Source organism: Balaenoptera borealis (genome assembly GCF_965194805.1).
Source record: "Balaenoptera borealis genome assembly, chromosome: 14".
Classification (NCBI taxonomy): domain Eukaryota; kingdom Metazoa; phylum Chordata; class Mammalia; order Artiodactyla; family Balaenopteridae; genus Balaenoptera; species Balaenoptera borealis.
In genome coordinates, this window is record NC_138875.1 from 83,051,126 (window position 1) to 83,077,245 (window position 26,120).

Sequence of the window (26,120 nt, forward strand, 5' to 3'; positions counted from 1 at the left end):
TGTGGGACGCGGACCTGGGGCAGTGTGAAGCCAGTGGACACCTGGGGCTTGTGAATCCCGCATGTAGTTTCCAAGCGGACTGCGGTACTTGTTTTAAAAATGCGGATTTCCAGGTTCCGCCTCAGGGGATTCTGAATCAATAAGCCTAGGGCAGGGTCCAGGGATCAATATTTTTAACAAATGTCCTAACGCAACCAGTGCGGGGGGACAGAAATTTTGGGACCCACTCTCCTAAAGCTACTAAATAGGGCTTTTTGAAGGAGCAGAGATCACATCACTATCCTTGAATTTTCTGTCTCACACCTGTTGACACTTTCTTTGCCGTTTTTGTTTTAGCCCACTTAGGCTCGCTGAGCCTCGGTTTTCTCATCTGTATGACAGGTATAGTATCTACCTCTAGGGCTTGTATCCCAGGAAGTCGCCAGATAACTTCTGTTCACTGTGTTGTGATAAGGGGGACAGATGAAAACTTAATAACTTTTTCTACAGACAAAAAAAATTGACAAAAATTAAGTAGAATGATTTATAGGTGTTAAAAGGAAAAAACAAAGCAAATCTACTGTAACTCTACAAAATGAATTGAAGCACAAGACTCAGGGAAGCCCCTCATTTCTAAGCTGCCATATTTATAGAAGTATTCCAGCCCAGGTATGCTGGCTATATCTTTGATACTTAATCTCCTTACAATTCAGAAGTGAATGTGAAAATACTTAAACATATCATGGTAATTATTCAAGAAACACATTTTTCCAATTCAGAAGAATGCCAAGGGAATTCCCTGTCGGTCCAGTGGTTAGGACTCGGTGCTTTCACTGCTGGGGGCCTGGGTTCCATCCCTGGTTGGGGAACTAAGATCCCACAAGCCATGGCACAGCCAAAACTAAATAAATAAATTAATTAAAATTAAAATTTAAAAAAAGAAGAATGCCAAAACAGTATATATACCTAGTTTATTAAATTTATACAGCAAAGCTAAATCATCAAAATGACATCTTTAGCACCTTCCTATGGCATTCCAGAGAAAGTGTATAAAATATAATTGGATCAAATGTGTAATACAGATATTTCCAATTCTTTTCTACAAAGGATTGTTTTAACATCCACCTGAAATTCTGGACCACTTTTAATAACGCTTGTATGTAATGCTTTCCTTTAAAAAAAAAAAATTATTATTTTCCAAACCTTCATCTCATAACTTCTAAATCCAGGATGACTTGTTTTTCAATCTACTCTTTACTTCCAGGCCTCTACTTTCTTTTCTATACCTTAATATGTGTCAATCATGTTGTCCTATTTTCTGTTTTGAAATTTTAGGCTCTTGGATTAAATTTTGATAAAGTGACCGTCAGTTCTAACATTTTTGAGTTTATGGTTTGGGAAATAATCTCACCACCCCTTTTGGTTCAATCTCAAACACCCCGTAGGTGGCCTAAAAGTAATTTTATGACATTTTACACAGTCAAGATGACGGCTGCATCAGCTCAGATCCATTTTGCAAACCTTGGGAACACTGAAACTTTTCATTTCACAGCTGACTCCTTTCTGCCAGGTTTTTTTTCATCTTTCAACCCAAAGGATCCTTTGTCCCTTCCTTGTCCCCTGGCCTTGGCAGGTTCCCTCATTAAGATGGAAGGACACAAAGAAGGGCCAAGATCTATTTCCATATTTTGTCCAAAACTGCAGCATTTGCGTTGTGCGTAAATGTTTGTGATCTAAAATGTCCATCTGTTTCTCTAGGATTATTGGCATTCTCAATTCCTTATAGCCTGTGCCAACGTTGGGAGGAATCAAGACAATTTCAGCTTTTTGGAATTCTGCACTTGGAAGCTGCCGCATGTGAGGAGCCTGAAAAACCAAAGACAGGAGTAGCTGGGTGGAAACATAGCTGAGTCTGACTTCATATGGCAGTGATAACCCCTCTGTCTTGGTCTTTGGTGTGGTTTGGGGTGAGTTGACTATTATTGTTGTTATTATTATTGCTAAAGTCGTGGCTTCTAATCTGTCTAAAATTAAGTATGCAGTTTTGCCTATGATTAAGTATATACACCCATCTTTATTCATCCGAGCCAAATATTTTACACATAGGGAGGCAGAATCATTAGGCTTTATAAAGGGATTTCTTCGAATGACAGGAGATCAAGCCTGTGTGAGGACAAAGGACTGACTCTATTGTTTTGACTGAAGTGAACCGTCCAGTAATTCATTTCTAAATCAACACCCAGAAGAAAATAATCCCCAGCTTCTCTCCTCCTTGCATTTCCCACATGCCTAGTCAACCACCAGATACTATTCTTGTTCTTCAAATGTTTTCTGAAACATTATGGGGGCAGAAGGGCTATTTGAGCAGACTTCACATTCTTGAAAGGTCTCAAATTTACAAGTTTGACCTTTTCTGAAAATGAAGTAATAAATACAGTCACAGACATACATTGACAGGAATGAAACAAATCTTTGTTTACCAGACAACTTTAAACTTGCATCCTATTATTGGACCATACTGAAGTTTGAATAAACTAATCAGCTTTTTTTTAATTAATTAATTTATGTACTTATTTACTTTTATTTTTGGCTGCATTAGGGTCTTCGTTGCCGCATGCGGGCTTTCTCTAGTTGTGGTGAGCGGGGGCTACTCTTCATTGCGGTGGTGCGCGGGCTTCTCATTGCAGTGGCTTCCCTTGTTGCAGGGCACTGGCTCTAAGCGTGCGGGCTTCAGTAGTTGTGGCACGCGGGCTCTGTAGTTGTGGCTCGCGGGCTCTAGAGCACAGGCTCAGTAGTTGTGGTGCATGGGTTTGGTTGCTCCGCGGCATGTGGGATCTTCCTGGACCAGGGCTCGAACCCATGTCCCCTGCATTGGCAGGCGGATTCTTAACCACTGTGCCACCAGGGAAGTCCCAACTAATTGGCTTCTTAAGAATAACTTTAAAGGGCTTCCCTGGTGGCTCAGTGGTTGAGAATCCGCCTGCCAATGCAGGGGACATGGGTTCGATCCCTGGTCCAGGAAGATCCCACATGCCACGGAGCAACCAAACCCATGCACCACAACTACTGAGCCTGTGCTCTAGAGCCCGCGAGCCACAACTACAGAGCCCGCGTGCCACAACTACTGAAGCCCGGGCGCCTAGAGCCCATGCTCAGCAACAAGAGAAGCCACCACAATGAGAAGCCCGTGCACTGCAATGAAGAGTAGCCTCCGTTTGCCGCAACTAGAGAAAACCTGCGTGCAGCACAGAGGCCCAACGCAGACAAAAATAATATAAATTTTTAAAAAAATACTTAAAAAAAGAATAACTTTAAAAATTATTTTCAGACTGAAACATTTCAATCACAATAAAAGGTACAAAAAAGACCACTGTACACTGCACTGAGATCATTAAAATTTAACATTTTTCCACATTTACTCCACATTTCTTTTTAGTCAGTTTTATTGAGGGATAATTTATATACAGTATAAATTTTTGTGTACAGTTTTTTATATACAGGTTTTCTCATGCACCAATGTACAGTTTTTTTGGTATACAGTTTTATGATTTTAACTAACACATACAGTCATGTAACCACAACCATAATCAAGATATAGAACAATTTTACCACCCAGAAAAGTTCCTTCATGCTCCTTTATAGTCAGCCCCTCCTACTGTCCCAGCCCTGTAAGACATTGACCTACTTATTTTCTGTCCCTGTGGTTTTCCCTTTTCCAGAATGTCACATGGATGGAATCATACAGTATGTAGCCTTTTGAGCCTGGCTTCTTTCACTTAACCTAATGCCTTTGAGATTTATCCACACCGCATGTATCAACAGTCTGTTTCTTTTATTATTATTATTTATTTTTAAGAGCTCAGCTTTTTATTGACCGTGTTACTAAAGATGTTTAGTCAAAAAGACCAAAGCCCATGTCATCATCGGACTCTTCAGATTCTTCTTTCTTTGCTTCTACTTTCTTCTCCTCAGCTGCGGCAACAGTGGTGGAGGGGGCAGGACCTCCTGCTGGGACAGCACCAGCTGCTGGGGCAGGTCCACCAGCCCCCACGTTGCAGATGAGGCTCCCAATGTTGACATTGGCCAAAGACTTTGCAAACAAGCCTGGCCAGAAAGGTTCAACCTTTACACCAATGCTTTAATGAGGGCATTGATCTTATCCTGGGTGACCATCACCTCATTGTCGTGCAGGATGAGGGCCGAGTAGATGCAGGTGAGCCCTGAGACAGAGGCCATGGTACGGGCCAGTGCTAGGCGGGGGCTCGTCACCGGATGAAGTGAGGGCCTCACCCCAACGCGACCTTAGCTTCCTCGGAAGGACCGAGCACCTTAGCGGCAGCTGAGGAAAGGGGTGTTTCTTTTATTACTTTTATTATTATTATTATTGTAAAAAACCCCCACATACCATTAAACACCATCTTAATCATTTTTAAGTGTACAGTTCAGCAGTGTTAAGTGTTTTCACATTGTTGTGCAACAGATCTCTAGAACATACATCCAGAGGAGTGTGGGGTGATGTTTCATTGTAGGTTTGATTTGCATTTTTCTAATAATTAGTAATATCAAGCATCTTTTCCTGTGCCTATTGGAGATTTGTATATCTTCGTTGGAGAAATGTCTAGTCAGGTTTTTTGCCCAATTTTTAATTGGGTTTTTGTTATTGTTTTTGAGATGTAGAAGTTCCTTATATATTCTAGATATTAACCCCTCATCAGATATGTGATTTGCAATTATTTTTCTCCCATTCCATAGGTTGCCTTTTCACTCTGTTGATTGTTTCTTTTGACACACAGAAGTTTTTAAGTTTGATGTAGTCCCACTGTTGCCTGTGCTTTTGGTGTTATATCCAAGAAATCATTGCCAAATCCAATGTCCTGAAACTTTTCTCCTATGTTTTCTGCTAGGAATTTAATAGTTTCAATCTATTTTGAGTTAATATTTGTATTTGGCATAAGGTAAGGGTCTAATTTCATTCTTTTGCATGTGGATATCCAGTTTTCCCAACACCATTTGTTGAAGAGACTGTCCTTTCCCCCTTATATAGTCCTAGCACCACTGTTAGAAAACAACTTGGCCATATATGCAAGAGTTTCTTTCAATCCACTCCTTTCTATTGCTGACAAGTATTCCATAATGGATATACCACAATTTCTTCATTCATTCACAAGTTGAAGGAATTTAAGTTTTTCCAGTTTTTGGCAATTACAAATAAAGCCACTATAAACATTCACATACAGATTTTGTGTGATTTTCATTTCTCTTGGGTGCACACCTAGGAATGAGATTTCTGGGTTGTATAGTGAGTGGATGTTGAATTTTATAAGAAACTTCCCAACCTTTTCCCAAAGTGACGTACCTTCTGCACGCCCACCAACAATATATGAGACTTCAGTTGCTCCTTATGCTCCTGAAAACTTGGTATGGTCAGTTTTGTTTTCTATCTCATTTTTAGCTATTCTAATAATTGTGTGGTGGTATCTCACTGCAGTTTTATTAGTTGGCTTTTAATAAATCCAATCATCTTGTAATGGTACATTTACATGGCATTTTAACCTTGGGGTTAAAATGAATTTGTTAAAAGAATTTGTTAAATATTAAATGAAGAACTTAATTCTTCATTTTTCTGTAAACAAAGAGCCTCAAAAAATGGAAGTGAGCTGACCTCTTGGTACCACTGAGGGGCACTGCTCTCTCCTCCCCCACTTCAATTTCTGTTTCCGTGTTGTAAACATGTTTTCATCATTTTGTTCTCAGGATCTGCAGGTAGCTCCGTTTTCATCCACCCCTTACTGGCAGCCTGTGAGTGAGTTCTTCTTGAGGCCTGAACCTGCTTCATTTTGCCTGGCCATGGGGTCAGGCATTTCTGCTACAGCTTGTTTAAAGCTTTTACCTTTTGTTAACCCAAATTTGTTGGAAAGAACGTGGAGACCAAAGAAAAGCAAATACAAGACTGCGTAAGCCTATGTCAAAAGCACCAACCTCACACTGTTAAAGCGTGTTCTCCATGCCCCAAATCAGAATCCATGGTCTGACAAGCATGCATGGAGTTAGGAAGACAATTTAAAAATTAGAATGTCCTGGAAACATCAGAATTATTATAGTCATAGTTATGAAAAATCTGGATGGAATTAACCCTAAATCCAAACCCCCAGAATCCCCATCTCTACATTATTGTCCATTTATTAGGGGGGAAAAAAAAGATGGCCTGATAAGAAAAGATGAAGTTTAACTAGGTCTGTTTGGACAAAGACTTAAATTGGTACCTCTTTTTAATAGGGATCATTTGTGCATTCCTTAAGACAAATAATGAAAGTCCGTCCAATCTAAATCTAGCTGTAGTTTCTCCCTCAGAGGGCTTACTATAGTGGGATAATAAAAGTAACCCATGCTTACTATAGTGGGCTAATAAAAGATCAGTCATATTTTAACTTCTGTCGCCTTCTAACATGAATCAGCCTAAAAGTTTCCTCTTAAAGTGTTCTCTGCAAGACATAAGAAGCTGGTAGATGTAACAGTTTCTGGGGAGGAGGAAGGAAGGAGAATCGATCTTCAATCTATTTTGCATGTGTTACTTTTCACTTAATAACTAATTTTCTGTTTTGGCCATGCCTCCTTGCTTGCAGGATCTTAGGTCCCCGACCAGGGATTGAACCCAGGGCCACAGAAGTGAAAGCGCCGAGTCCTAACCACGGGACGGCCAGGGAACTCCCAATAACTAATTTTTAAATTAAATAACCACAACAATAAAACAAATTAAAAAACATATGTTCCCTCTCTTAATCACATCATCCCTATGTTCCATTAGGGGGAGCATTTGGAAAATAGGGCACAAATCCTTTCCTCCTGCCAGCCTTGCCCAACATCTACTGCCAAACTAGACATGAAAGCAAATTTTAAATCTTGTGAACATTTTTCAAGTCTAAAAAAAAATTAGACTCAAACAAATTGTGTAGTCTTCTATGGGTGTACTGTAAGAAGTGTTTACTTTGAGGACTTCGTGAAAATACATCTCACCGTTCTTGAAATTTTTTAAAGGGATGGCACAGGGGGAGACCCAGGTAACTTCTGTTGGTCATCTGGTCACCATGACTTGGAAGCTGGCCTTGAGTTTTGACATTTCAGAAACAAACTCTTACCAGGTCAGCCCAGGATTCCTGGGTCTTGGTAAGCACATCTTCTATAGATCGAGAGAAGTCCATTATTGATCCTACTTATCCTTCAAATTTCACCTCCTCCAGGAGGCCCTCACAAATTTTGGAGCAAGACCAGGCTGAGTTACTCTTGTTCCATCCCTTATTAGCTGGGTGACCTTGAGCAAGTTATTTAACCTCTCTGACAAAGTCCATCATACTGATGTTTCCAATTAAAATTAAGACTAGAGGGGTTTTACTTAACCATATTGACCATACATATGTATTTCCTTTCTTCCACACCATAAAGCTTGGTTCTCAAAAACTCCAACATAATTTATTATTTGCTTTGTCCTAAAATACACTTAGCATAATGCTAAGTCTCAGAATAGCAATACCAATACTACCACCAAACACATGATTATTAAAAAAAAAAGGTCCAATTTTTTTTTAGCTGCACGCTTTCATTTAACCTGTCTTTAGCATGTTGCCTCACCTCCATACTTTTCTCTGACTGCGATCTCTGAACCTAGAGCCGTCATGTTTCAAGTTCTCCAAAGAATAATCTTTGCAGGGATTGGGGTAAGGGGTCACAGGAGGGAATCTGGGGTTAACAGCTCCTAGTATATATGTACAATTAATGATCTGTTTTCAGGGGAATTCCCTGGCTGTCCAGTGGTTAGGACGCTGTGCTTTCACTGCCAAGGGCCCAGGCTTACTCCTCACTGGCATCCCCTTCCTACGGTTTCTCCACTCAGCTAAATCATCCATCTACTTTCTATCTTCTGAAAAGGATTCGACATCTCTCATGAGCAGTCATCTTCTCTCCTGTTCTCTGTGGGTTTAGACCTTTTGGATCCCTTTTCTATCATTTTAGTAGTGTTCAGGAGAGAGCAGAGATATCTGCATGGGTTCCATTTGCCATGGTTCTATGTTTCCTATAAACATTTTCCATATCAGGCATAGTGATGTAGTATAGTGAAATGATTAAACGCACACATTCTGAAGCCACGATGTTTGGGTTCAAACTCCTAGTTTTGCCCCCTTCTAGCTAGTGTAACTCGGTCATGCTTTCTCTGCTCAAATTCCTCATTTATAAAATGGAGATGACTAGTGGTACCTACCGCAAAATTGTGTGCGCATGGGATGGTGCTGGGCACTTATTAAGCACTCCAAAGGCTTTAAATGTTATTAAAGAAAGGGAGCAGGTTTCCTTGATTGGAAAGGGCAAAATGATGTTGATTAATTCTGTCTTAAGCTAAAGGAGAAAAAACTGATTCTCTGGTAATCTTGCGTTGCAGTTGACTGTGTTTTCCTCAGGGCCTAGCAGTTCTGAATCTTGCAGCTTCACTTTTCTTCCTGAAGGTGGCAGACTTTGTCACCAAAACTTTGTTCCTCACACAGGGCTGACCATGAGGGGAAAACATACCCTCTGTCTTTAGTCTTTCATTGCATCTATCATTCAATCAACAAATATTTTACTGAGCACCTACTATGTGCCAGGAACCAGGGAAGCAGGCAGTGGTCAAGCACACACTATTGCTGCCTTCTCAAAACTTGCAGTTTGCAACAGCTGTAGAACTTAATTCAAAGAAGCTCAGAGAACATCCCAAGAAACCCTTCCATCTGAATGTACTATTACTATGAGGCACAAGCCCTAACTGGAGTCCTAATTCCAAGACAGAATGCCCTGTTGAGCAAAATGACGTTGTAAAGGACATTACTTAACACCAATTATTTTTCAGGCCTCCTTGCCCTTAAAAGGAGGTGCATTGAGACAGTCACATGCACAAAGCGGGTGTTGGGGTGTTGAAGTGGGTGGACGGGAGGATTTATGAATTATAGGCCAGAGATGACAACTCTCCAAATGTCCCTCAACTTTTAAGCCAAACGTCTCCTTTTTAAGAAAAATTAGCCAAAATTTGCAAATAAGACCAAGAGAGGGCAGTGTAGCTCTTGCCATGTCATCTAGGACGTTGATTAACAAGCCCACCCAAGGATTAATTCTCTAGCAGGGGTTGGCAAACTTTTTCTGTAAGGATCCAAGATAGTATATATTTTAGGCTTTTGGGCTATCTCCTCTCTGTCAACTACTCAACTCTGTCATCATAGTACTCTGTTGTTTAGAGCAAAAGCAGCCTTACACAGTATGTAAACAAATGGATGTGTCTGTGGTCCAATAAAACTTTATTATAAATGCAAGCAGCAGAGCCAGATTTGGCCCACTGGCCATATATGTAGGCCAAGGACTGTATCTTTGTTTGCTTAGCTATTTACTATTTATTAAAGGCTCAGATTTTTGTCTGGTTTGAGTTCCAAAGTATTCCTTTCCAGTATAAAAAAGAATCCCAAAGCTTATCATTCTTTATTACCCTGCAGAGATTAACCAGTTTAGTATCTAAGACCCCCTCCTCAAATATCTACTTCCTCAAAATGCTCTCTGAACCAGCTTCACCATCTTACTGTTTCCTCTTTTAACAAGGTGAAGAAATTTTTGACATGTGATTATTCTCTATTTGAATGAGTCATGTTTAGACGTTGTTGTTTGTTATACTTTTGTTGTTCCCTGGTAATTAGCAGTAAAACCTATTAACTAAGAGCCCTGTGTTACCATGGAGGGTAGTAAAGAAAGAAGGAACTTAGGAACTGCATCTCATTCCGTTGTCAAACTCAGAGGACAGAGGAGGGAAACCCCCTGTGAAGGGGAACAGAGTTTTTGTGCCTTTGGCAAGGAATTAAAAGCCAATATAACTTCCCCCCAAATTCCCTTCCCCTCAGCCTGCATAAGCTTTACTTCTTTATACTTCCAAAAATGGACTGTGGGAGGAGTCATTTCTATCTTATCCAGTCTCGGAGTTGATCTGTAGGTTTTCACTTCCACATTCAGTACTGAAGTCCTTGCCTCCTCAAATTGACTTTTTTTTTTTTTTTTTTTTAGCCACAAGGCTTGTGGGATCTTAGTTCCCCGACCAGGGATCAAACCTGTGCCCACTGCAATGGAAGCACGCAGTCCTAACCACTGGACCACCAGGGAATTCCCTCAAATTGACTTTTTAAAGCAAGCCCCACACTGAGGTGTTATGGACTGAATGTTTGTGTCCCTCAAAATTCATATGTTGAAGCCCTAACCCCCAGTGTGACTGAAATTAGTAATAAGGCTTTGGGGAAGTAACTGAAATTAAATGAAGTCATAAGGATGGGGCTCTAATCCAATAGGACTGTGGCCTTATAAGAAGAGGAAGCCACGTGAAGACACTATGAGAAGGTGGCCAACTGCAAGCCAGGAAGAGAGCTCTCATCAGAACCCAAGTATGCTGGCACCCTGTTCTCAGACTTCCAGCTTCCAGAACCATGAGAAAAAAATTTCTGTTCTTTAAGCTATCAAGTCTGTGGTATTTTGTTATGGCAGCCTGGGCTGACTGAGACATCGCCAAACTTATTCCAGCCCAGGACATTTGCATTTGCTCTTCCCTCTGCCTGGAATGCCCTTCCTCCAGAACTTTATTTTTTTATTTATTTTATTTATTTGGCCACACCAGGTCTTAGGTGCGGCACACGGCATCTTTGTTGCCGCGTGCAGGATCTTCCTTGCAGCATGCAGGATTCTTTAGTTGCGGCATGCAGGCTCTTAGTTGTGGCATGTGGGATGTAGTTCCCCCACCAGGGATCAAACCCGGGCCCCCTGCATTGTAAGTTCAGAGTCTTCACTGCTGGACCGCCAGGGAAGTCCCCCTCCAGAACTCTGTATGGCTGGCTGTTTTGCTCAAATTTTCACTTAGATCTCAGTTCAAATGACACCTATTCAGAGACGCTTTCTCTGCCCACCGTAATTTAGCCTCCCCACTCCAGTCATTTCCCTGATTACTAATGAAATTGGGTCTCTCTTCATATGTCTATTGGGTTTTCTCTTCTGAAATGCCTCGTTAAAAGATAAACTGAGGCAAATCAAAAATTTTAATAAAACTAACACAATATTGTAAATTAACTATACTCCAATTTTTAAAAAGAAAAAAATTTTAAGAGTTTATTTGAGCAAAAATCAATTTGAATCGGGCAATGCCAAACCGGAAGTGGTTGGGAGTGCTTCTCTGACAGGAGCTAGGGGCAAGACTTTTACTGAGAAGATGCAGAAACAAAGCAAGGAAATTATTTGATTGGCTGTAGCTTAAGCGGTTGCCTTATTTGGGAAAGACTAGTTGGCTGTTTGTGATTGGTTGTCTTTAGGTTTTGATTTCTTAACCTTGAGGCATTTACTTTTTGGCTGGCTTATGCAGGCTGCTAAGGCATTAGAACCACCTCAATCTAATGGCCTCCTTGTTTAATTAATTTAACATACTGTTGGGCATTTTTTATATTTTTCTACTTTTCTATTGAGTTATTTCTTTTTCTTTACTAATGTGAAGGAATTCTTGATGTACTCTGGATACTAATCTTTTCTTGGTTTTATGCATCACAAATACCTTCTCTCAGGCTGTGGCTTATTGTTTTTATTTAAGTATTTTTTTAATGGTGACTTTTGTTATGCAGAAGCGCTAACCTTTTAAAAAATGTTAACTATGGTAAAACATGCATGACATAAAATTTAAGACAGCATTTTTTTTAACATCTTTATTGGAGTATAATTGCTTTACAATGGTTAGTTTCTGCTTTATGACAAAGTGAATCAGCTATACATATACATATATCCCCATATCTCCTCCCTCTTGCGTCTCCCTCCCACCCTCCTTATCCCACCCCTCTAGATGGTCACAAAGCACCGAGCTGACCTCCCTGTGCTATGAGGCTGCTTCCCACTAGCTATCTATTTTACATTTGGTAGTGTATATATGTCCATGCCATTCTCTCACTTCGTCACAGCTTACCCTTCCCCCACTCCCCATGTCCTCAAGTCCATTCTCTACGTCTGCATCTTTATTCCTGTCCAGCTCCTAGGTTCTTCAAAACCATTTTTTTTTTTTTTTTAGATTCCATATTATGTGTTAGCATACGGTATTTGTTATTCTCTTTCTGACTTACTTCACTCTGTATGACAGACTCTAGGTCCATCCACCTCACTACAAATAACTCAATTTCGTTTCTTTTTATGGCTGAGTAATATTCCATTGTATATATGTGCCACATCTTCTTTATCCATTCATCTGTCGATGGACACTTAGGTTGCTTCCATGTCCTGGCTATTGTACATAGAGCTGCAATGAACATTGGGGTACATGACTCTTTTTGAATTATGGTTTTCTCAGGGTATATGCCCAGTAGTGGGATCGCTGGGTCACATGGCAGTTCTATTTTTAGTTTTTTAAAGAACTTCCATACTGTTCTCCATAGTGGCTGTATCAATTTACATTCCCACCAACAGTGCAAGAGGGTTCCCTTTTCTCCACACCCTCTCTAGCATTTATTGTTTGTAGATATTTTGATGATGGCCATTCTGACCAGTGTGAGGTGATACCTCATTGTAGTTTTGATTTGCATTTCTCTAATGATTAGTGATGTTGAGCATCCTTTCATGTGTTTGTTGGCAATCTGTATATCTTCTTTGGAGAAATAAGACAGCATTTTAAAATGTATGGTTCAGTGGCACTAGGTACATTCACATTGTTCTGCAATCATCACAACCATCCATCTCCAGAACTGTTTTCATCTTGCAAAACTGAAACTCTGTACACATTAAACAATAACTCCCTATTCTCTCTGCCCTCCAGCTCCTGGCAATCACCATTCTACTTTCTGTCTCTATGAATTTGATTCCTCTATCTACCTCATAAAAGCAGAATCATATAGTGTTTGTCTTTTTTGTGTCTGGCTTATTTCACTTACCATAATGCCCTCAAAATTCATCCATGTTGTAACATGTATCAGGATTTCCTTCCTTCTTAAGAAAGAATAATATTCCATCGTATGTATATATCACATTTTGTTTATCAGTTCACCCATCAATGGACACTTGGGTTGCTTCCACCTTTTGACTATTGTGAATTATGCTGTTAGGAGCATGGGTATACAAATATCTGCTTGAGGGACTTCCCTGGTGGCGCAGTGGTTAAGAATCTGCCTGCCAACGCAGGGGACACAGGTTCAAGCCCTGACCCGGGAAGATCCCACATGCCGCGGAGCAACTAAGCCCGTGCGCCACAACTACTGAGCCTGCGCTCTAGAGCCCACGAGCCACAACTATTGAAGCCCGCGCACCTAGAGCCTGTGCTCCGCAACAAGAGAAGCCACCGCAATGAGAAGCCCGTGCACCGCAACGAAGAGTAGCCCCCCGCTCACTGCAACTAGAGAAAGCCAGGGTGCAGCAACGAAGACCCAACGCAGCCAAAAAAAAAAATCTGCTTGAGTCCCAGCTTTCAATTCTTTCAGGTATATACCCAAAAGTGGAATTGCTGTATCATATGGTAATTCTGTTTCATTTCTGAGGAACAGAGTCTGCACCATTTTACATTCCCACCAACAGTACACAAGAGCTCCACCAACAGTGCACAAGAGCTCCATTTTTCCTACAACCTTGATAACATTTCGTTATTATCTGGGTTTTGTGTTTTTTAAATAGTAACCGTCTTAATGTGTGTGAGGGGGTATCTCTTTGTGATTTTGATTTGCATTTCCCTGACAATTAGTGATGTTAAGCATCTTTTCCTATGCTTATTGGCCATTTGTTTACCTTCTTTGGAGAAATGTCTATTCAAGTCCTTTCTTTTTGTTTTTGGCTGCTTGGGTCTTCGTTGCTGCATGCGGGCTTTCTCCACTTGCAGCGAGCGCGGGCTACTCTTCATTGTGGTGGTGCACGGGCTTCTCATTGCGGTGGCTTCTCTTGTTGCAGGGCATGGGCTCTAGGCACGTGGGCTTCAGTAGTTGTGGCTCACGGGCTCTAGAACACAGGATCAGTAGTTGTGGCTCACAGGCTTAGTTGCCCCGTGGCATGTGGGATCTTCCCGGACCAGGGCTTGAACCCATGTCCCCTGCATTGGCAGGCAGGTTCTTAACCACTGCACCACCAGGGAAGCCCCTGCTTTTGCTTTTGACCTCTGGAATTTACTCTTGTATATGTTGTGAGTTAGGGATCCAATTTAATTTCTTTTTCCCCCAGAGGGATTACCAATGTCCTCCCACCATTTTAAAAATAATTTCTTCCCACAAATCTGTAATTTTACCTCCATTTCCTCTCAAGTTTCCACATAGGCATGAGTCTATTCGCCCTCTTAATATCTACCTAGCTGAGCCTTCAAAAACTCATTTCCAGGGAATTCCCTGGCAGTCCAGTGGTTAGGACGCCACGCTTCCACTTCTGGGGCCGGGTTTGATCCCTGGTTGGGGAACTAAGATCCCGCAAGCCTCGGGGAGTGGCCAAAGGGAAAGAAAAAAATTTTTTTAAGTATAATTTTAAAAAAACCAAACTCATTTCCCTTTCATATCTGTCTGGTCTGTCTACTAAGATCACAGTTTTAGCTTTAAAAAATCTCTGCCCTTCTGAGGAGAGTAATCATTGTGAAGATGGGAGCAAGCTGGAAGCAAAGACTTTTGAGACCACAGAGGAAAAGCATCCCACAGGGCACAGAAAACCTGGGTGAAGTCAATTATACCAGCATTGAAAGAAAATTCCAAGCAAAAACGAGCAGTTTAAGGAGTGCAAACATCCCCCCATTCTCCTCCCGGAACCAAGGATTCATGCCCCACAGGGGGCAACAGATGGGAGAAGACAGAAATCTGCTGTTACCTCTGCCAGTCTCACTTCCAGATCTATGTGTCTGTTTCTCTTTAGCATGATTAAAAATACTGTAAATTAAAAAAAAAAAATCCCTGCCTTCCTCCAGTTTAGTCAGTCGGTCTTCTTTTATTTGCCTTTCACTCTTCCACTGGTTCTGTTCTGGTAGCACGACAGAAGCTTTTTTTTAAAAATTGCTATATTTGAGGTATATGTGACATATAACATTATACTAGTTTAAAAATAATTTGATATTTGTATATACTGCAAAATGATCACTACAGTAAGTCTAGTTAACATCCATCACCATACATGGTTACAAAAAAAAAATGTTTTTTCTTGTGATGAAGACTTTTTAGATCCCCTCTCAGCAACTTTCAAATATGCATGACAGAATCATATTTTTAAAAACAACCTAGTTCTTCCTTGATTGCCTGAGCAAACCTGTTTCCCAGAGACAAAGTCTTTTAGGCATAAGCTTCATTAACTGCCTTCTTAGCTTTTGGATTTTCATTAGCTTTCTCTACCTCAACCCCAGAAGCATATCTCCTATATAAGGGTCCTGTTCTATTCATTTGTTTTCACTAACAAAATATGCCCCCATTCTGCAGGTAAACTCAGGGTCTTGGCTCCCCAGATCCAAAGTCATGATCAAGGCTTATGCAATTAACAAATCAGAGCAATCCTCGATACCAGTAGTGGGGTGAACCTTACCAGCATGTGACAAGCCAAATGGAGTCAAGAGATCAGCCCCTTCACAGGTTCTGCTCATGACCCTGAATGAAGCTCAGAACGACCTACAGAAGAACAGATTTGCAGCATCCACCTACTCCCTGTGTTCATGCTGTAAAAAGGCTACAATCTCACAGACAAGATCTCTGTTGACTCGAGAATTTAGTTGTCTTTGCTGTTTAAAATCCAGCCTGAAGCTTTGCTGAAATACGTAATACAGGAAGCAAAAATCTTCTACCCATCAGAGCCTAAATGTTTGTAAGCTAAAGCTTTGCCCTCTCGGGCTTCCCTGGTGGCGCAGTGGTTGAGGGTCTGCCTGCCAGTGCAGGGGACACGGGTTCGGGCCCTGGTCAGGGAGGATCCCTTGTGCCGCGGAGCGGCTGGGCCCCGTGAGCCACAATTACTGAGCCTGCGCGTCTGGAGCCTGTGCTCCGCAACAAGAGAGGCCGCGATAGTGAGAGGCCTGCGCACTGCAATGAAGAGTGGCCCCCGCTTGCCGCAACTGGAGGGGGCCCTCGCACAGAAACGAAGACCCAACACAAGCCATGGATAAATAAACAAATAAATAAAAATTTGAAAAAAAAAAAAAAGCCTTGTCCTCTTTAAGGTAAGCCTTCCCTGGGACAGAAAGGCTTTTTTCCCAATAACGTAATCCCTGTCCCAGCTGCCTGCTGAGGTCAAAGCTGTACTCTCACGGGTTAGGTCAAGGCCTGCCCCAGAGGCCCTCGTACTCAGGCCCCTGCCAGTTAAAATCTTACCGAACAACTGTAGCTGTCACAAACTGCTCAGGTCAAGAATCCACTTGACCCACAATTACCTTTCAGCCTCGAGCCCTGACTACACCAGAAACCTGATCCCATGTGTTATTTTAGCCCCCAAATGTCAGCCTTCGTGCCCATCTCTGAGGTTTTCTGAAGAGAAAATTAACATGTTTGGGGTTCATGGAGTGATAATTAATTACCCCCTTCTTGACCCTTCCAAATTCTAAACCCACTGAGATGTAGATGCATGAATCAGGCAGCTGGGGCTCCAAGTATCAGCTTTATTGATGAGCCTGATTGGAGAACATGGCTTTGTGTGCACACAATCCCCATCTGGATTACACTGAGTTACCTGGTCAGACTGCAGGCCTCCTCCAGAGGGACAGGCTCCCCATGGCAGAGGAGGAAACGAGTATCCAAAGGACAGACCATGGCAAGAAAGAATAAAGAGAAAGGACTGGGCAACATGCTCATTGAAACCCAGTCCCCCTAAAACTGAGTTCCCCTGCCACATTTATGATTAACCTCTCTATCCAACACTTTATTCCCTTTCTTGTCCCACTCCTGTTCTGCTCAGGATTGAGCAGTATCAAAGAAAAGGTGGGACTGAAACTGAGCAGGACCCTGCAGGGCCTTCCCAGGTACAAGCCCCTCCGTGTATCCCACTTCCTGTTTGGCCTTCCCCGAGTTTCAAAGAGCAGACTGGAGCAGTTAATGACTAGAACAGAAGAGTCACAGGATTCCTAGTTCCTCCCAAAGGGATATAGGCAACAGTCTGACACATATCTTTGAACTGTTCTGCAGAAATTAAGACCCTACCCCCCAGGTGGAGGATGGTGACAACATGCTGACCACAAACACGAAGACCCCAGACTGGTTGGAACCAGAAGGCTGATGAAGATTCCCGAAACATCACCCTGTTACCTCACAACCAACCAATCAGAAAAACGTTCACGAGCTGATCATACACCCTGCAACCCTCACTCCCAATGTTGCCTTTAAAAACCCTTGCCTCGGGGCTTCCCTGGTGGTGCAGTGGTTAAGAATCCACCTGCCAATGCAGGGGACATGGGTTCGAGCCCTGGTCCAGGAAGATCCCACATGCTGCAGAGCAACTAAGCCTGTGCGCCACAACTACTGAGCCTGTGCTCTAGAGCCTGCAAGCCACAACTACTGAGCCTGCGTGCTATTACTTAAGCCCACATGCCTACAGCCCATGCTCCCCAACAAGAGAAGCCACTGCAATGAGAAGCCTGTGCACCACAATGAAGAGTAGCCCCCACTCACCACAAACAGAGAAAGCCTGCATGCAGCAACGAAGACCCAATGCAGCCAAAAAAAAAAAAAAAATCTTTGATTCATCAAAGGACACAATGTTAAGAGGTGAAAAAAATAAGCCACAAATAGGGAGAAAAAACAAAAAACAGAAAACCCTTGCCTGAAAGCCATTGGGGAGTTTGAGTCTTTTGAGCACTAGCTGCCTGTTCTCCTTGCTTGGTGCCCTGCAAATAAATGCTGTACTTTTCTTTACCACAACCTGGCTTCAGTAGATTGGCTTTGCTGAGCATCAGGCAAGTGGACCCGTGTTCAGTTCAGTAACATCGGCATCTTTTTCTGAATCCACCAATCAGACCCTATCCTCATCTCATGGAGGTAGTAAAGAAAGAGATCAGAAGTTTTGCTTCAGCAGTTTTTCTACTGAGAAGTGGCAGTTCCCTCTCCTCTATGTAAACTGGCGGAGGATACGTTTCCTTCTAAAAGTTGCCTTTGGTTTGGTGACTTATTCTTTTTTTTTTTTTTAATTAATTAATTTATTTTTGGTTGCATTGGGTCTTTGTTGCTGTGCATGGGCTTTCTCTAGTTGCGGCGAGTGGGGGCTGCTCTTCGTTGTGGTGCGCAGGCTTCTCATTGTGGTGGCTTCTCGTTGCAGAGCATGGGCTCTAGGCATGTGGGCTTCAGTAGTTATAGCACGTGGGCTCAGTAGCTGTGGCTCATGGGCTCTAGAGCACAGGCTCAGTAGTTGTGGCGCACAGGCTTAGTTGCTCCATGGCATGTGGGATCTTCCTGGACCAGGGCTCGAACCCATGTCCCCTGCACTGGCAGGCGGGTTCTTAACCACTGTGCCACCAGGGAAGCCCCTGGTGACTTATTCTTGATTCAGTAATTGTAGTCATGCTATGAGGATCATATGATGTGTTTGTCAGGATTCACTTCCTTGCAAGCCAAACTCAAAGTGGCTTAAGCAAATCAGGGAATTAATATGAGTAGAGGGACTGATCTTTCTTCAGGCAAAGCTGGATTCAGGAGTTTAATCGTTATCACGAAGCCTCTGTTTCTTACCATCTCTAGGCTCTGCTTCTCTCTGAATTCCCTTCATTCTCAGGCTAGCTATACCCAAGCAGTGGCAAAAATGGCCATCAGCAGCTCCAAGCTTTCATTCTACCAGCTTAGAAACCCTGTGAGAATTTCTCCTTAATGCTTTCAGCAAAATCCCATAATGGAGTTTCACTCAACTAGCTTGGGTCATGCGCCTTCCTACTGGACCAATCGTGACCAAGAGAATGTAGTGCACTGATTGGTCAGACCTGGGTCATGTGTCTCCCTGCCATCTAGTTCCACCCAAACCACATGAACCAACATGGATTATTCCTCCAAGGAATCAAAATACTATTTTCAGAGAATGAGGGGAATGGATACTAGGTGGGAGAAACATGACCATCACACACAATGCAAAGCAAGGTAAATTCAATGGAAAGAACAGCTTGTGGCTAATGCTTTCAAAGGGGCTTTGCAGGGCAGGTACCAAGAGTCCCCTGGATACCTCTCCAGTTGGCCCAGCTCCACCCATTAAATTCCTATGGGAGGAACATGTTATTTGTCCCCCTTTCCTGAGCTGTAAAACAAGTTGCTTGTTCTATGTGACCTCTAAGCTTCTCTTAATCAACAGCATTCACTTCTTACTTATTTATTCAGTACCTATTGTATGCTAGGCAGTGTTCTGGACCCTTGAGATAAAGTAGTGAATAAAATACACAAAATCCCCTGCTCCTATGGAACGTACATTTTAGTCAGGGAGGAAACAAACAATAAACAAAATAAGTCCTGTGTGAAATGCAGACGGGACTGTTGGATGTTTTCATGTTTAAATAGGTGGTCAGTGCAGACCATGCAGGTAATGCACATAGGAAGTGCTCAATCCATGGTATCTATTGCTCTCACTTTCATTACTATTCTTGTTTTATTATTTTATTATAATATTATTTATTATTTTATTATTATTACTGGCATATTAAAAGCATTTGGTGACTCCTTGGTGTCTCCAGCATTAAGTACCTTCAGCTTAACATATAAGGCCCTCTGCAGTAGGTCCTATTTTTTTTTAATTGAGGTATTCACATATCATAACATTCACTCTTTTAAAGTGTACAGTTCATTGTTTTTTAGTATATATATAAGATTATGCAACCGTTACTACTATCTAATTCCAGAACATTTTCATTACCCAAAAGAGGAACCCCAAACCCATTAGCAATCATTTCCCATTCTCCCTCCTCCCAGCCTCTGGCAATTACTAATCTGCTTTCTGTCTCTATGGGTTTGCCTATTCTGGACATTTCATATAAATAGCATCATACAATGTGTGGTCTTTGGGGACTGGTTTCTTTAACTTAGTATAATGTTGTCGGGACTTCCCTGGTGGTCCAGTGGCTAAGACTCCATGCTCCTAATGCAGGGGGCCGGGGTTCAATCCCTGGTCAGGGAACTAGATCCCGTATGCCACAACTAAGAGTTCACACGCTGCAACTAAAAGATCCCGTGTGCCGCAACTAAGACCCGACACAGCCAAATAAATAAGTAAACAAATATTAAAAAAAAAAAAGTATAATGTTTTCAAGGTTCCTCTATGTTGAGGCATGTATCAGCACTTCATTCCTTTCTATGGCTAAATAGTTCCTAAACTATTTTCCTAGCTCCATTTCTCATTATTCCTCATTCAAACCCTAAGGTTGAGCTGCACTGGACTACTTGTTGTTCTCCAATCATTCTGCATTCGCTGAGTTTCCATTTCTTTCACTTGGAATGGTTATACCCCCTCCTCAGACCTCTGTCCATGTAGGCCTCTCACAAATGTCACCCTCTGTGAAGTGCCCTGAGTGTTCTCCCACCCTAATGGGTCCTCTTTCTCCTCCTCACACTCCTTTATTTCAACCAGTGGTGTTTATTTTCTCTCTAAATTTACTTAATTTTAACCCTCTGTGTCAATACTGTGACTGCCATGAAGGCACCAACGTTTTTTATCCTTAGCCCAGAGTCTCAGACTTAACAAGTGCTCCCCAAATATTTGTTCACTTGCAAGGCATCGGTATAACCCAGTGGTTCTAAATTGGGGGTGATTTTGCCCGACCTCCGCCCAGGAGCATTTGGCAATATCTGGAGACTCTGGAGACATTTTTGGTTGTCCCAACTAGGGGGTGAGGTGTGCTATTGGCATCTAGTAGGTACAAGTCAGGGATGCTGCTAAACCCCCTTCAATGTGTAGGACAGCTCCCTACAATAAAGAATTATCTGACCCCAAATGTCAATAGTACCAAGGATGAGAAACTAATTACTTCTTATTTTGAATAGGTTAGCAGAAAGAAATCAGACGAGATCAGTGTACCAGTGTGGCAGAAAATCTCATTAGGGAATTCATGCCTTTTTTTTTTCTTTTTTTAGGTGCTGGGGGTGAGTCCAGTGCAAAGCTCTTTTCTAATGCCATAGAGGTGCCCTGGGAACACAGATGGTATTTTCACCACTTGCTCGCTTCTGAGAGTGACAAGTGACCTCCCAGGAATCCTTGAAGTGCTAGGAATGTAACTCTGTTAAGGAAGAAAACTCTTAGGGCTTTTTAAGTCTAGCAAAATGTCACAAGTGAATTGTGCTCCTGGGGGAGGGCAGGGGAAAATGGGGTTTTTTTTCTTTTCAGAGTACCCTCTCCTGGCTTCCCCACAATAGTGAAACTTTTTAGAACTGGCTCTGGAATAAATGATTCAAAGGAACCTGAGGCCCTGTCTCCTCTCCTTTCCGAAAAGGTGCAAAGGATCTTTGAGAAAGGATTCTGTTCGCATTGTGCTCCGAAGAGCAACTCATTTGCAGAAAACTCATTTGCAGGAAACTCAAGGCACTCGTATCATTTAACTGTGAAAACAGTCACCCCAACAGAGCAGAGGTTACCAGTGTCAGAGTCACATCTTATGTTGCTGCTCATCTCATCCAACCGGTTCTTGTGAGTGACATGGAAATCAGGTAATATATGCCCTGAAAATGAAAGGTAGGAGCAGTCTAATTGAGGCAAGGAACAGGGGTTGACGTGCTATTTTAAAAAGTTTGTCCTTGGGGTAGAATTACCTGACATCCTGGCTGGGATTTGGTAGTGGTGTGTGCTTAAAAGAACAACCTTTAGCACAGCTGGCACAGACGTAAATGCCAAGCACAGGCTCGGCAAAGCTCCACCCCCTCATTCTGGGCGCTCTCCAATTCTTGTGGGCCATAAAAAATAGCAAGGTGTAACTGCATTCCTAGGATCGCTATATCTTTTAACCAGTAAATGAACTTTTTTTTGTCTACACCTTTGACAAAATGCCACTCATTATGTGAAGTGGTTTGTTCAGTCCAATTTTGATGAAAACCCTTAAGGACAGAAACATATAGAGTACTTAGCACACTGTAAATCACAAAAGTGTTTAACGATGACAGTAACTGGGATAACGGAATGTGCTCTGAGTGGATGGTTTACAGGTCTTTAGATGTATTTAAAAAGGTATAAAAGAGATTCATTTATAGAATGAGATGGGAATCCCCAGAGGAACTACAGTTCTGTCAAAAGTGAACTAGAAAGGACCAGTGCTTCTCGGTGATATACATTTATGTTTCAATAAAACCAAAAAGTATTCCAAATTAGATCACTTGCCTCAAATCTCAGTTTTCTTTTATTCCTGAATCCATTCAGTCATTCCTTTATTCAACAAATACTATTTTTATATTATTTATGCTTCCTATTCAATTATCCCTTCTTTTATTCAACATTTACAAACTGCCCGTTAGTTGTAATAATACAATGGCAAATGATCCTTGCCTTTGGGGTGCTTAGGATCTAGTGAAATATTCATTCATTCTTTCATTTATTTACTAAAGTGTTTACTGTGTGCCCATATGTTCTGGGGATACAGTAAGAAAGAGGAAAGGACCCTCAGGTAATGGAATTACATTGTAGTGGGTGGAAGGAAGAGCAAAAGCAAAGGCCCTGAGGCAGCTTTGAGCATGGCTAGAGCCCAGTTAGTGAAGGAGGCACAGGACCAAATGCGGTGGAGAGGTATGCAGGGGCTAGATTATGTACAGTCCCACCAGCATGGTATGTAATTTGAATGTACATTCATATACACATACAAACATATTACACACATTTGGTGAGCTAATCTTCACATTACATTACAAACTCCCCATTAAATTTAGTTATTTTTCAACCTAAATATTTTCAGAAGAAGGTTGGTTAGTCAAAATCTGGAGAAGGCTACTGTGATGTCTTTGTTAAGGGTGGGCTGAGAGCTTAAAAAAAAAAAAGTAGGGGAGCTGCCTTTCTTGCTAAGAGTTGTCCTTCTGATGAGAAGAGGTGGCAGCTGTGGGAGGAGAGAGGCAGGGCCCTCATCTTTGCAAGTCTTTGGCACTGCATGACCTCTCTGAGCACCCAAATCAGAGGTGGGGAAAAGACCTGCTTAGCTAGGTGAACCTTCAAGAAAATTAAGATTTGAGGCAAAGAAATCTGGGGCCTAGAATTTTTTATTCCCCACTTGGCAGAACCGTCTGAAAGTCTGAAACACTTCTGTATGACATGGCTGCAGTGGCCGTGCCTGAATCTCCGTCACTAACCCTCCACCCTCACCCCACCGTCTAATAGGAACATATAGTATTTTCTCGAATTTTCCTAAACATTATGCAAAACGGCTCTTCTTTCCAAACAGATTGCCTCCCCTAAACCCTTCCAATATATAAGTTCTGGAGGTGTCACTAGATTAGTGTACTTCAGTTTCTTAATATATATACTACAGAATAATGATATATGACCCGATACTTTCTTCCAGGTTTTTCTTTAAAGGAATAGTGGCGTTATTTAAAACAATAGCTTTTAAAAGATATGGTTAAAGCAGGGGAGAAAACAGCCCACCTGTAATTCTCGGTATTTTAACTTAGGTCCCGCGTCTGGGGAATCCTCCTGAGTCCTTGAAGCTAGGCAGTGAAGTAAAAAAGCGACTACAACTCCCAAGAGAAATTGTGTCCACATCCTCTGCGCACGCTCGACCTCTGTGGCTGCGTAGGGCACCGAGCCTAGGAGGCGGGGCTTGGGCCTAAGCAGCGGGCCGTGGGCGGGGCTAGAGGCGTGGCCACAAAGGGGGCGGTGCTGCCGGCGAGGCCCGGAACACGCTAGCGGAGTGGAAGATGGCGGCGGCAGCGGTGGCTGCAGCCGGGACCCCAGTCGGGCTGAGGCGGAGGAGCCGCCGGTTCTGACCTCGCTCTGGCTTCAGTGCGCGCGGCGGAGCGTGTGCGAGGCCCCGCGCGTCGGACAGGGGCGGCGGCGACTGCGCGCCGCCTTGAGGAGCGTCCCGGCGGCGGCGCGGCTGCGGCTGAGGAGAGAGCCGGCTCCGGGCCTCCGCGTCCTTCTGCTCCCCAGGCCCCCCGCCTCCTCGGGGGGGCGGCGGCGGCGATGTTCTCGGTCCTCTCGTACGGGAGACTGGTGGCCCGCGCCGTGCTCGGCGGCCTCTCGCAGACCGACCCCAGGGCCGGCGGCGGCGGCGGCGGCGGCGACTACGGGCTCGTGACGGCCGGCTGCGGCTTCGGCAAGGACTTCCGTAAGGGCCTCCTTAAGAAGGGCGCGTGCTACGGGGACGATGCGTGCTTCGTAGCCCGGCACCGCTCGGCAGACGTGCTCGGTGAGTGCCCGGCCAGGTCCCCCCTTCCCAGCCCGGGATCCGCCTCCTGGGGACTCCCCTGCTCGGGGCTTTCCTCGCTCCTCTGGGCGGTAAGAGGAGCCCGAGAGCCAGTAGTAGCTCATTTGTACGGAGCGCTTACTATGTGCCAGGCGCCTTGCCAAGCGATCCAAGGTGCGTTTTCCGCTTGAACAACCCCCATTTTAGAGATGAGGGAATTGAGGCGCAGAGCGGGCGAGCCACACGCTCAAGGTCACACAGCCTGAGAATGTGACCAGTTTGAGTCCGGAACCGCACTGTTAGTCACTTGGTAGTGCCAGCCCCGGACGATCTCGTCCCCTCCCCCGGCGACACCTGCAGGCTCCGAACCTCGCTCTGGCTCCCTCCCTCTCTCCTCTCTCCTCCCTCTGCGTGGCCCGGGGATCCCTGCTTCTTCACGCTCCTGACGCCACAGCCCGGCCGCGGGCAGCGGGATCCCGAGCCGACTAGCTGTCGTGAGCCCCACACAGCCCAGCCGCATTCTTTCGTCGTCTCGATCGAGACCAGATCTACATCCTTTTGGAAGTCTCGCAGCGGAGGCCGCTGGCCTGGTGAAAAATCACTCGCAGTGCATTCTTCCAAACTGATCTTGCCCACTTGAGGTCACTTGGGGTGGAAGAGAGTCTCCTTGACCCAAAATAGAATGGTCAAACCCTCTTCTAGACTGCGGCCAAGAAAGCCTTGAGAATTGGTTAAAGCCTTTAAAGGCCACAGGTGCTTCCAACGGCCCATTCCAGTTACACCTTAGGGGTTGGGAGTCTAGAGTTAGAGCTTGCAGAAATGGCTAAATATAATTCACAAGCGATCAGAAACTTTACCATATTGTATGTCTTTGGAGGCAGTGCATATGCCATAGTATCCTATGCCGTTAAATCTCTTTTAATAAATAAAGCACTTCCTTTGTAATTGAAGGACATGTTGTCATTGAACTTAGGTTCAAATGTCGCTTTGGTTTCACTTCTCAGGTGAGATTATTTTGATTACTTTAAATTTCATATTCTGGGGCTTCCCTGGTGGCGCAGTGGTTGAGAGTCTGTCTGCCAATGCAGGGGACACGGGTTCGAGCCCTGGTCTGGGAAGATCCCACATGCCGCGGAGCAGCTGGGCCCGTGAGCCACAACTACTGAGCCTGCGCGTCTGGAGCCTGTGCTCCGCAACAAGAGAGGCCGCGATAGTGAGAGGCCCGCGCACAGCGATGAAGAGTGGCCCCCGCTCGCCACAACTAGGGAGGGCCCTCGCGCAGAAACGAAGACCCAACACAGCCAAAAATTAATAAAAATTAAATTTCATATTCTGAGGCAAAGTTAGGCATTGGAACAAATGGTCCTGTAACTTTATGACCATAATTATTTTTTTAATTTGGTCTTAGAATAACTGCCTATTATCTTTGCTTCTACTCATGTACTGTTTGTGAACATAGAACTAGAAAAGTGGTTATCAGTTTAATTCATGAAAGTCTCCATTACCTGGGTTGAAAAAAATCAGTTAGTGTTTAGGCAACACTTAAGACTCCTCAGAAGGGAACTTGCAATTTTTTTAAAAAAATTTTTATTGGAGTATAGTTGATTGACAGTGTTGCGTTAGTGTCTGCTCTGCAGCAAAGTGAATCAGTTATATATATACCCATTCTTTTTTAGATTCTTTTCCCATATAGGTCATTACAGAGTATTGAGTAAAGTTCCCTGTGGGAACTTGCAAATTGAAGTCCTACAAATCCACTCTAAAGTCAGCTTGACCCTGACTCGGTATCTTTTTTAAAGGTCTGTCAGTGGCTGTCTTTTTCCATTACAGTTGAGGCACTTCACAATTAGAAGCT

The 26,120-nt window shown here is 43.3% G+C and overlaps 1 protein-coding gene and 1 pseudogene across 3 annotated transcripts in view; one reads left to right on the forward strand and one right to left on the reverse strand.

Annotated features, from left to right (window-relative positions):
- Position 1: 1 nt before the first annotated feature.
- Positions 2-23,633, reverse strand: LOC309611473 (large ribosomal subunit protein P1 pseudogene; annotated as a pseudogene). The gene is made up of 3 exons (XR_014249744.1): positions 23,506-23,633; positions 21,519-21,602; positions 2-4,318 (listed from the first exon to the last, which is right to left on the reverse strand). The product of XR_014249744.1 is annotated as a large ribosomal subunit protein P1 pseudogene (transcript).
- The window catches only part of PPTC7 (protein phosphatase targeting COQ7), a 41,079-nt gene continuing 36,627 nt past the window's right edge, over positions 21,669-26,120 (forward strand). Inside the window, exon 1 of one of the 2 annotated variants that reach the window (XM_082356006.1) lies at positions 21,669-24,268. In XM_082356006.1, the coding sequence (XP_082212132.1) occupies positions 24,043-24,268 (226 nt within the window). In that variant the 5' untranslated portion in view covers positions 21,669-24,042. The remainder of the gene's footprint in view (positions 24,269-26,120) is intronic. The other variant, XM_082356005.1, reaches the window with a different exon arrangement.